At 36.2% G+C, this 13,092-nt stretch overlaps 1 protein-coding gene across 4 annotated transcripts in view; it reads left to right on the top strand.

Annotated features, from left to right (window-relative positions):
- Positions 1–1,028: 1,028 nt before the first annotated feature.
- LOC149577317 (uncharacterized) overlaps positions 1,029–13,092 on the top strand; it is a 96,179-nt gene continuing 84,115 nt past the window's right edge. Inside the window, exons 1-2 of one of the 4 annotated variants that reach the window (XM_089823423.1) lie at positions 1,029–1,550; positions 12,649–12,716. In XM_089823423.1, the coding sequence (XP_089679549.1) occupies positions 1,289–1,550; positions 12,649–12,716 (330 nt within the window). In that variant the 5' untranslated portion in view covers positions 1,029–1,288. The remainder of the gene's footprint in view (positions 1,551–12,648; positions 12,717–13,092) is intronic. The other 3 variants (XM_089823420.1, XM_089823413.1, XM_089823416.1) reach the window with 3 other exon arrangements.

Genomic DNA, 13,092 nt, shown 5'->3' with positions numbered 1-13,092 from the left:
AAAATATCACCTTCTTATCAATTGATGAGCTTAAGGGACTTTATAATGAATGGTTCATAATGCACAATAGTTGCTAAAGCTTTTACAAATTGGGTTGCAAGAAAAGTGGGGTTAATCTCAGAGGAAACTTTGTAGTTAAGCGTGCTTGAGCTAGAGTAGTATTGAGATGGGTGACCTCTTAGGAAGTCCAATGTTTCACCTCTATGAGCATCACCCAAATACATTTAGTGCTAAGTGTTTCGTTTATTCTCATGAAAGATGGGCTCTTGAGAACCACTAGTCATGAAACACGAGTTAATGAGTTTGGCTAAAAAACTACACAATTGAATCTTGATAACATCATCATAGTTTGAATTAATATGGAAGATATCTCCTACTTATCAATTGATGAACTTAAGGGGTTTCATAGTGAATGGTTCATAATTAGACAACACTTGTTGAAGGCCTTGCAAATGGGGTTCCAAGCAAATTGGGCTTAACCTTGGAGGAAACTTTATGGTTAAGTGTGCTTGACCTAAGGTAGTACTAGGATGGACGACCTCCCAAGAAGCATAAATGCTTTACCTTTGTGTGCATCGCCTAGATGTTGTACGTGCTAAGTGTTCCATTTATTCTCATGAGAGATTGATTCTTGTGAGCCACTACTCCTGAAACATGAGTCAACGAGTTTGACTAAAAAAATATATAGTTGAATCTTGATAACAATATCACAATTTGACTTGATGTTGAAATATCTCCTATTTATCAATTAATTAGCTTAAGAGGCTTTATAATGATGGATACTTCATAAGACAAAATATTTGCCGAAGGTAAAGGGGACTTAACCTTGGAGAAAACTTCACAATAAGCACAATTGAACTTGAGTAGTACTTTGATGGATAACCTTTCAATGCCTCATCATTATAAGCATCACCTAGATGCATTGAATACTAAGTATTCAATTAGTTCTCATGAAAACATTTTTTTTTTCGTAAACTACTATTTATGAAATTAAGATCAATAAATTCAATTAAAAATAAAAGCTAGCCAAGTAATCAACTTACGAATTCAAATCATGTCCACCACCATTTTGTCAAATTTCTTCTTCGACTGTAAACTACGCAGATCATGAAGATCAAATGCTGAAATTTTGAAAAAATTCTTAATGTTTTTGATTTTTCGAAAATTGATTACAGTTTGTAGGGAGGATAGCCGCATCCCATAAAGCTTCCATAAACTATACAAACCCGACGCAGACATACCAGTTTTTACATATTGCATTAGCATAATCGAGTTTTTGTTATCCCAAATGGTAGTAATTCATGTTAGGCAGAGCGATCAACGTCAATTCCTGTACGAATGCCCGTCGACCCGAAGCGTGGAGATTATCATTAGAGACATTGTTAACATTCACAACCTCCAATGCACAATACAAAATCTTGTAGTTCACGGGGAGCAACTCATTCTACACGGGCCCTCAGAACCCGAAGATGTAGAGAATACTGATGCAGAGAATTCCAAAGAAAGAGAATCCCTATATAATAACCCTTCTGGAAGGCGTATCGCAGAAGGTAGATTAAATGCTTTGTCATTGCCATTTTTAAAAGCAAATAATGATTCTAATCGTATGCTCTCTGCTCAATGTTTACTATTTTTGTTCTTAAAATGCTCTGTCAAGATTTGTTTTTTATTATCCGTAAGAGGCCGAAGTCAAGATTAATTATTATGTATTGTTATTAACTATTATTTTATTAAGCGTGAGTAGATTCGAACCCAAGATCTCTTCCATTCGAAGTTCACAATTTACCATTGTGTTGTAGGCTCTTGCCTAACCCTGTTAAGATTTAACTCTTGTAGCTTTGGCAAATATTTGGCAAACTTTTCAGACCTTTACTATTGTGTGGGTTGAGTTTGGACCGCATTGTCCTGTTAAGATTTAACTCTTGTAGCTTTGGCAAATATTTGGCAAACTTTTCAGGCCTTTACTATTGTGTGGGTTGAGTTTGGACCGCATTGTCCTTCAGTTGCACTCCTGAATTGATCCATCGTTAGTTACAATGTAATTTTAATTTTACCATCATCCTCCGGAGTTACGGTCCATCTTTTTCTGGAGGGCTAGGGACAAGCCCTTTTGCCTGGTACATATAGGTAAGAGTGTCAGTTTTTTACTGTTTGCCTGTTATGGTGTGATATTTCATCTACACCATTTTGGCAGACCATAGCCTTGCCACATTGGAGTTATAGCAGTGTTATCAGACTTAATGTCCAATTTGGTGGGGCAAATTCACTTTCTGCCATTACATCCAATACCGAATTGGGCCGGGTGAATCCATATTCTACCATTGCATGCTATATCTAATTGGGTGGGGCGAATCCACTTTCTAAGTATACATAGGTGAGGCCAATGAGCTATTTTTTTAACCTAGCTGGTGTGATTGCTTCAGTAAGTAATTTTAGCTATGTGGATTGCCTTCAGAAAAACATTTAGTGTTCCCCTGTTGAAGAAATCTATCAGCTGAGATGAAATCTACGCAGTTAAACTTGCAGGAGCGAATGAGCTGTGAGTGCATCTGATTGCTGCATCTCACAAGCTAATGATAAAGATTCAAATTACATCACAACTTCCACGATTATTTATTGTGAGTTCTATAGACACAATTGAATTTTTATTCTGTTACCATTCCCCGTAAAACAGAAATTAAATTGCTAATGGCAGAGTTTCCATTAGCCACAAGAAAAGAATATCACAAGCCGATTTAAGGGTTTATATTGCTAGGTCAAATTGGCTTGTTTATAGTTTGTAACTTTGTTCCACCAGGCTTACAATCTTGTGGCACACTACTTAACTTAGCACTGAGCCACATCTCTGTAGTGTGTATGGCCACTGGTTTTTGATTTGGTGTTATTGAGACGCCACTTCTTACATTTCGACCACATTGCCCATTTTGCAGAGTAATATTTTTTGAGGGTTTCTATCTGTTCTCTTCACATAAAATTTAAAAGCAAGAGTTTCCACTTGACCACCTACATTCAACATTCAAATTCCATGCAGATATTGTATGTTTAGACGAACCTTTCCTGGAAGTTTGAGCAGTTGGCCAGAATTTGAATCATATGGAAGAGATTGAATATAGTTTTAAGTCAATGGTGTTTGACAAGGTACTGCATGCACCATACAAAGGGATCAAAAATGGTTTCCAGTCCTTTATGTTTAAGGAAATAATATATAACAGTTTCACCCTGTTAAGATAATCTAAATGCAAAAGGAAAAAGGTGAATATAGACTATTTTAAGATAATCTATATTATAGAAGTAAAGAGCTGAGGAGCTGAAACAGAATAGACAGTTTTGGTATTATTTAAATAGTACTTATGAGAATATAAACAGGGTGTGTCAAAGACAGACACTAAAATTTTCGAAACACTATAAAAGTGGTGAAATTTATAAATGTGAATATGATGGAACCATTTAGGAATTTAAATAGAACCATCAATACTGAAAGAAATATTAAGAACATTTGTCTTATGATCTTATCATCGCAATCTGCATATTGTGTCAAAAGAGAAGTTTTAATTTCTTTATACAGAAAATGTATTAAAACATGTGCGCCATTGATGAAAAACAGCTTAGTGTCATTGTCAAAGGAGTTACATATAACCTTTACACAGTGGCCACAACAAAGAAGTTGCATCTAATCTTGTTGTAGAAGTTAAAAGGAAACTTGATACATAGTAACAAAGGAATAAAATTAAACCTTGTAGAAGGAGTTACAAAGTAATCAAGTACTTTGAATCTCGTAATCTAAGTTGCTGAATTGGAATTGGGGGTTGTATGCTGGTATGGCAAATTTTTAGGGGAATGGGTGCATCCATACATAAAACATATAGAAATCATCGATATTATATTTGCACCCTAAATCTGGACTGAATTTCAGAATAGCACATATTATGCATATGCTAAATGAATCTACCACAAATATTAGAATTTTGAAGTGAATTATACTGAATAAATAGCAATTTGTCAAACTCAAATGCCTTGATAGGTATTTCACTATTTTGTAACCTTATGGATATAATCTTAAAGTTAGTCATTGTGAAGATGAATTGAATAGTCATCTAGGAAATGAACTGAACACTCTTTGTTGATACGTGTGTATATTTTATTTCGTTTGATATGAAAATAGTATTTGGGTTTGCTGTAATGGTCACCTCTGAATTTTTATTTTCAAAATATGTTTGCAAGTTTACGGGAGCAGTGAATGTAGTTCGCTGTTTGATATAATCAGATTTCATTCATAATAAAAAACATACACAAGCCTGATATATTTGCAACACAATATATAAGCAATGGGAAGATCACAACTAATCTTCCTTCGATCAACAATAAACTCAGTCCAGATAATAAAACCAGATTTAAATCATTTTGCAAGCTTTTTGTAGCTACCAACAATCAAAGCCAGCACTAACTGGGTGTCCTTGCATGTCAAGTGTGGTTTCTGGAAATGATTTCGGTGTCACCAACAGCTCCAAACTACTCCAGCAATCTGTGTTTGCAATTAGTGATCTTAAGTTCTGATGCTAACCCTTTCAAAAAACTTAGAAAACAGAAATTGCCCCCCCTTCAATATCCACGTGCTAGTAAGGACAAGTGCTTGCTGTCTAGGGCCTGATTAGCCTTTTAATATTCACTTCTTCAAATCTCAAAAACAATAGCCAAGAAGTTAATGCGCAGCCAAGCAAAACACCACGGCAGAATACCCAGGCACAGATCTACATTTCTCTGGACAATAGTTATGATAAAAGGTGCGCTTCAGCCACCTTGTATAATCACTTCCAAAAATCTGTTGATAAGCTCCAGTAAACTGAAAATGAAACCAAACACACCCTAAACCACCTCAAAATTTAATAAGAATCACCAACACACTAAAATCGACGCACACCAATTGTAGACTGAAAATCCACATCAAATGAAATATCCTTGCTACAGAATTTTTACTAATTACAGATATAACCAAACAGCCAAACCAAGAGATAATTCATTCCATGAAATTTTCACAAATTTACAGGCTGATTGGTGAGATATTTGTTAGCATGCAACAAGGATTCTTAGTTCCAAGACTATCAAATAAAACTTCAATAAAAGACATCCTTAAACTTCAATATATTGAATACAAGGTGTATTGATGCAGGAGCATCAAGCTTGGATTTTGTGGGCCCTCTGTTCAGCGAGCTTAGGGTTATGTTCGAGGCATATCTGTGGACCTTCTCCTATGTGCACATAATGATTGGATTGATCGTATTGAAGTTAGAGCTCTTTTGGGGGCTGCTGGTAACGTGTTCTTTATTTCCTAGGTGGACTTTGGAGATTGTTTTTGCGAGTTTCGACCCATAGGAGTTAACTTATGTGATCTTAGATCTGAATCGTTGGATGGAGTGTGGGCCTATGGCTAAGGCCGCTTATTGTTACTTTATCTTATGAGTTAGTTGTGATTGTAAATTTGGGTCATATCCTGAGTGTTAATTAATTTGTTAGGCTGACTTGTGGCTTGAGTGTTTATTTAATGTAATTTGTCAGACCGACTTGTGGCTTTCTATGTATAACTAGAGAGTCTTGAGATGTCTAGAGGCATTCGGTAAAGTATGGAGTAGCTATGAGCATCTTGAGGGATGATAGCTAGGAGATGGATCTTCGCATGTGAGAGTTTAGTTGTATCTTTGTATTAGCTGTAACCCGGAAGGCCTTGCAACCAAGTATGTTGGATGTAAATCTTATGATGATATTATGAGAATATATGTTGCAAATATCTGTGTTATTGTTATATTTCCACTGTGTGGTTACTTGCTGTGGGCTAGGTCACCTCCAAGCGGGTACATCCAGTCTTGCACTGCATTAGATGATATCAAATCAAATTTCAATCTTGAGCTAGTTGCATGGTGGATTGATTGTCTGTGGAGCCCTAGATCTCTTTATTGTGAGGTGGCAGATAGTGGTTTTGGCTCGCAATTGCAGAGGAGTCACAAATGGATCGTTTTGGTTATGAAACCTTGTTGTGAGAGATGAAATTTTCCTTGGTTGAACAGATCGCCGAATTGAGGCAGGTTGCGAAGATAGAAAGCAGATTGCTGAGTGGGAGGCAATTGGAATCTTGCAATCAGATTGCCGGTGTGAGGCAATTGCACTTCGAGAGGAACTTGATGGCTAAGTTGGATCAATTTTGGGCTAAATCCAATAAGAGGATTCAAGAGATGATGAAGTCTTGTTTGAGTTAGCATCTACCGATCAGAAAGAGAGTTGTTTGGCCTATTAGAAGGATTGTTCAGAGAAGAAAACAATTTGCTGATAAGGAAGAGGTAACTGTTGACTTTGCTGAAGATGATGAGGTATGTGTTGGTTTTCATGAGTAGATGGATGGATCTGACTTGGAAATTATAGAGCATCTTATTGTGGATGATGAGATTGTTGATTATGAGATTTGCATTTGTGGTGATGAGGATTTACATATGGATGAGGATTTGCATATGGTTGTTGATAAGGATATGGATTTATATGTTGCTGCTGAAATGATTGAGGATGTACAAGTTACTGCTGATATGATTGATAATTTTGGATTTCCATATTGCTGATGTTAATATGGTTTTGGATTTACATGTTGCAGCTTATATGGTTGGGGATTTTATTGTTGCTATTATGGACATGGATCAACATGTTGTTGATGTTGATGTTGCTACTGATGTGGATTCACTTGTTGTGGTTGAGGATCTACATGTTACTACTGATGTGGACTTGGATGTTGTTGATGTGAATTTGCTTGTGGTTGACATGGCTGAGGGTTTACATGTTGCTACTGTTGTGGATTCGGGTTTGCATATTCATTTTGTTGCTAACATGGATTTCATGTTTGAGGATGTTATTTATTGTTGGTTGTGATCAGTTGCAAAAATTGTTGGTGAAATATTATGTTGTTCAATTTGTTCCTGTGAGTGAGCATGCTGATTGGGTTGCTGAGATTCATATGATTTTGATGTTTGAATGGATGAAGTAGAGCTGTTGGACTTGCAACTTTGCTCTCTTGTCTTTGATGGATTGGAAGCCTTTGGTGAAGATGAAGATGGGTGTAGATATTTCTTTTGGCATCAAAGTGTGGGACACACTTTCCTATTTACCCTGTGAGTTTGATTTAGGAGCATTGAGCTTGGATTTTGTGGGCCCTATATTCTGCGAGCTTAGGGTTATGTTTGAGGCATATCTGAGGACGTTGTCCTATGTGCGCATAAAGATTGGATTGATCATATCGAAGTTAGAGCTCTTTTGATGGCTGCTGGTAACACGTTCTTTATTTCTTGGGCGAACTTTGGAGATTGTTTCCGCGAGCTTTGATCAGTGGGAGTTAACTTATGCGATCTTAGATTTGGATCGTTGGATGGAGTGTGGGCCTATGGCTAAGGCTGCATAATGTTATTTTATCTTATGAGTTTGTTATGATTATAAACTTGGGGCCTGTCCTAAGTGTTATTTAATTTGCCAAACTGACTTGTGATTTGAGTGTTTATTTACTATAATTTGTCAAGCCGACTTGTGGCTTGCTAGGTATAAGTATAGAGTCTTGAAATGTCTAGAGGCATTTAGTAGAGTATGGAGTAGCTATGAGCATCTTGAGGGATGATAGCTAGGAGATGGATCTTTGCATGGGAGGATTGAGCTGTAGTCATCTTTGTATTGGCCGTAACCTGAAAGGACTTATAGGCGGGCATGTTGGATGTAAATCCTATGATGATATTATGAGGATATATGTTGCAATTGATCTGAATCTTTGTAATATTGTTATATTTCAGCTCCAAGTGGCGTACAACCAGCTTTGCACTGCATCATGTACCAACATTGCATCAGGTTCAAGTTACAATCTCTGACAAAAACTATTATGACCCAGATGCTGAGAATGTTGATCTAAATGAGCAACAATGATAGCCTTTATACTGAGCACTGTAGGTCTTTACAATGTTGTGGCAGTGATATCAATCAGACTGACCATTTTGCTTCAGTCTGCCAGAATGAACAACTTCAGCTCTAATAATGAAACGTTTGAATAGATTTATCGCTTCCAGAGAGAAACAGACTACTGTTGTAGACCTGGAGGCTGGGGCTATGTTCAGAGCTGCTAGTAAGAGGGGTTTCATCCTGTTTGCACATCAGTAAGCAGAGAGTAAAAATATAAAACATCAAGATGCATAATAATCCTCCTCTAATTGGCATTGATTCCCTTTATAAAGACTCTGCATCCCAAAAAGCAGTGAATTCCTCCATAAATCCTAGGTTTTAGGCAACTTGTCTTAAGCACTAAGATTACCATTCATTAGAAGTCCTTCCATGAATAATTTGCCAAGTAAAACCATCTCTAACTTAAAAATGGCCCCACAATTATGACAGAAATATAGAAACTTAAGGTGTGGCCCCATGATGAATAATTAAAACAATATTCTTTGGGAATTCAGCTTTTTAGCCTATTATTTGATTAATCATTTTATACCCTAATTAATCCCTTGGCTCCATATTGGGGACATTACATCAAAACATGCTGAAAATCTTCATCATAACAATCCAAACACACACCAAAAACTTCATAGTCTGATCTTCTAAAAATAATGAGCTTGAGTGGGTCTATCACCACTGAAACGGGTGTCCCTGCTAAGGATTCTTGTCCTCAAACTAGCAGATAGTGCTTCCCGGAAATACATAAGCAACAATTATTTATGTTACCAAAAAGAAGATGCTCAAATGAGAGCCAAAAATGCTCTTTTTAAAGAAGAAAGGAGAAGGTTAGCACAACATACGTTTGGAAATCCTTTTCTCTCCAATATTCCACACCTGTCTGGTTCCTTTTAATTTTATTTCATCTCCTTATGTCTCCTTTTCCTTGGCGTCTGCCCTCTTGCATTTTAAATTGCATTATTAAAACATTTTTTGCCTTTAACATAAGGCATCCACTTCCAAAGGTATAATATTAGCCTTTAACTTCATAGTCTGATCTTCTAAAAATAATGAGCTTGAGTGGGTCTATCACCACTGAAATGGGTGTCCCTGCTAAGGATTCTTGTCCTCAAACTAGCAGATAGTGCTTCCCAGAAATACATAAGCAACAATTATTTATGTTACCAAAAACAAGATGCTCAAATGAGAGCCAAAAATGCTCTTTTTAAAAAAGAAAGGAGAAGGTTAGCACAACATACGTTTGGAAATCCTTTTCTCTCCAATATTCCACACCTTTCTGGTTCCTTTTAATTTTATTTCATCTCCTTATGTCTCCTTTTCCTTGGCGTCTGCCCTCTTGCATTTTAAATTGCATTATTAAAACATTTTTTGCCTTTAGCATAAGGCATCCACTTCCAAAGGTATAATATTAGCCTCATGTCGATGAAATAGACTAGGACATGGGGACCTTTTGTAAGAGGCTTAAAAAGAATCTTTTTAAAAGAATAACAAGGCCAATTAACTTGCTATAAATAACAAGTCCTTAAAATAGTTCCTTGCTAAAAATAAACACCACGAGACTTACTATAAATAGTAAGTACTCAAAATAGCTCCTTGCTAAAATTAGAAACCCTGCTGGAAAGCTTTGAAAACCCAGCCAGGCCACTCAACCCCTTACCCTAGACTTCAACTTAGAAATAGGCTAATGGATTAACTGGTGAAACCTAAGGACTCGCACTCTTCTCCCTCGACAAAAAACATCGAAGTACCCATCCCCGGGTACTTGGAGTACCTGAGTAACCCCACCTCCACCATTTTGCAACTGCGTTGCCGCCATGACGGGTGCTTGAATTTCTGTTTGAATTTTGATTTTTGAATGTTACTATTGGGTATGTACTATGTGACTACGTTCAATGTTCAATGGATCTAATTCGTGTTGCAATTTCGCTATGTTCAAGTATTTCAGTTTGGTATGTTATATAAAAACATCATTTCATAACTAGCATTTCAGGTTCTATATGTATAGTATATAGCACTCTCCGCCCCCTCGCTGCCATCTCCCCACTGTCCCCAAGCTGTTCTGAAATTGATGCCCTTTGTCCCCTTGTCCTGGAAACTTGTCCCAGCATCCCGACGTACCCCAGTGCCGGTGTTACATTGGGACTAACCATCTGATCAAGTGCAAAGAGTTTCCATTTCCATTTCTGTTTCATTTTCACACTCCAATTTCCTGGCTTGACACTGGTACCAGAGCACAGAGAATTTGCTTTCCTGCATCTTAGTTTTTAATGCACTTATTGTATGGTTTGAAACAAGCTCCACAAGTATGGCTTGAGAAGCTCAATGAGCACCTCTTGGGCATGAACTTTAAGCTTTTTGAATTTGAAGTTGCAACTCTTTTTGGCAATACACATGACAAAACGATTGTGTGCTTAGTTGCATATGTGGATGATCTGTTCATTACAGGAAATAATTAAAATTACACTGGAAAAGTTAATTTAGAACTGAAGAAAAGTTTCAAAATAATGTCATCTTTATTACTATTTGGGTCTTGAAGGGATTTAAAAAGCATATTTTTAAACACAATAGAAATAAATTGGCAAAATTTCCAGACAATTTGGAATGAGAGATTGTAAACCAGTTGGCATGCCCATTGGACAAAATATAAAGCTGACCTCAGATGATATTGTAGAGTTTAAATATGCAACTCAATATACATGGCTCATTGGAAGTCTGATCTATGTAACACAACTAGACCAAATACTTCTTTTGCTTTAAATACATGCAACAACTGAGAGAAATTCATTTTTTGGCAGCAAAGATGGTCGTATGAAACTCAGAGTTTTGGGCTAAGATACTCCATTGCAGTAGATTTCGATCTAGTTGGGTATTCAGATTTAGACAATGCAGGTGATTTTGAAGATGGGAAATCTACTTCAGGTATCAATGGATTTAGGATCAGCAGCCATGGCTTGGAAGTTAATGGAACATTTGGTGTCAGCTTCTTGTGCAATAGAAGCATAATATTTGGCAGCTTCATAGGGAAATATTGTGGCTCAGGAGGATTTGTAGGAAAAAATGAGTTCTATCAAAATTACTCATGGTTAATAATGCTTCTACAAGACAAATTGCAAGAACTCTAGTATTTCATAATGGAACCAAACACATCAATGCTAAAATGAATTTGATTTAGTGTTATGTGAATGATGTGTTAAATTGATATATTGTCCCTTGTGGAGCAACCAGCGATATCTTAAGAAAAGGGCTTGGAAGAAAGATAATTGAAAAACTCAGATGGTTTCACCATAATGCATGTGGATCAAGGAGGGGACAGGCTATTTTTAATGTAATCCTAGGCTATAGCTAACAATAGGTTATTTTCTTGTAAAATCTGAGCAGTCGATGAATCAAACAGTTATCCAGGAAAGCAGTTGAATAGTCAATATTAGACTCTTTTCTGGTAAATATGTACATTGCATCTCATTTGAATTGAATGTAATCTACAAGTTCACATTTCCTTTTTTTGTTTTCATTTTCGCATTGTAGTTTTTGGGATGACATATTTATTGTTTGTTGTACATTCGAGTTGGCCTAATGGCAAAGAACTTGTACTCTCAAAGGAGAGGTCACAATTTCAAATCCTGCAGGGTGTAGGGTATGTACACCTCGTATTCAAGACATATTTAGGTTCCTCTTCCATACTGGGAGTATGGTGAGTCCCATAGATTGCAAGTGTAGAGATCACCTGATATCATGTACTATAAAACAAAATTTATTTTAATTTGATATTAAATAATACAATCAATAATCAATGTCATATGGTCATCATCATGATTAACAGTAGATGACGTAGGTAGTTTAGAACAACCACAGAAAGTCCCACAGCCACTTGCAGTTTAGTATGCTATCTGTTTTACTCCCAAAAATGTGACATCCTATTCCTACCCAGTATCCCTAATTTAGCAGACACCAGTTATCAGCTCCCACAGTTCCCAAACAAGAAAGATTACAGTTGTTAGACTTCTGAATCCAATTAAGAGAGTGATATGCTGGAAGCTAATTTAAAGATGGATCAAACAAGGATTATTGCAGAAGAATCTTCCAACCTATGCAAAAAGCCACCCAAAAGCCAAAGCTTTGCCAAGTGAAAAGTAGAATAAACATACTGTGATATTGCTGCAGAATCAGAGAAATTATGACACTCCTTACTTGTCAAACAAAATGTAGTATTTTTTTCTCACTCATCAAACAAAATGCAAGTGAAAATAATTACTAGTTAAGGGTTTAGGGTGTGATTTTTATGGTTCAAAGTCAAACAAATGCATTGAAATTGTCACTACCGTTTTCAATCTGCTAAGCATCTTGCAATTTACAACTTAACAATTATTTTTTGATAAGTCTGCCTATGGGTCACCTATTAATCAGAACCAAATCATTTAAACAATGAATAGGGTTTACCAATTTTGCCCTGTTTTAGCCAGGGAATGCTGCATGTCTGGATTTGACAGTTTAATCAGCTGTAATATCTTGTGTGTTTCGAATTTCTGGTGACACTTTCAGGTTTTAATGAAATTACAAAGTCAATGCAGAAAAATGACTGCGTGCTTCCTTTTGAAGTTACAATTCTTGCTTTTTTATATAGCTCAATTATTTAGATTGTTTTCAAGTGATTTATTTTTTTATGTCTGATCTTGAACATTTCAGCATGTGATCCAACTGGTGCTGAGACCTTGAGGAGAACACTGACAGAAGCAGATGCGTATGTTTCTAAGGTTATATGAGAACATTTTCATTACTAAGACCATTGTATGATATTTTAGTTTCCCAATTTAAAACCGGGTAATATATTTGCTTACATGAAAGTTTACACAAATAATTATATTTTATGTAACTGCATTTTATGAAATTTCATGTTCATTTATATTGAAAGAGAAACAGCTTGCTAAATTTCAATAATAAAAGGAAAATTCTTTGTAACTTGAGTTCAAGTATGACATTAGTTTTGTATTCTTCCTGTCCTGTCATTTCTTATTCTATAAGAATCTCCATGAGTGTTACACAAATTATTTAAGGAATATCCTGTCCATTTCTGTGTCCGGCATAATATCATGCTATCCAGTGCTTGAGAGTGCATTCAAAAAGTAAAAG

The sequence above is a fragment of the Cupressus sempervirens genome, chromosome 1 (genome assembly GCF_028749045.1).
Source record: "Cupressus sempervirens isolate cs-2001-9-10 chromosome 1, ASM2874904v1, whole genome shotgun sequence".
In the NCBI taxonomy this organism is placed as follows: Eukaryota; Viridiplantae; Streptophyta; class Pinopsida; order Cupressales; family Cupressaceae; genus Cupressus; species Cupressus sempervirens.
This window is presented reverse-complemented; position numbering and strand designations above follow the sequence as displayed.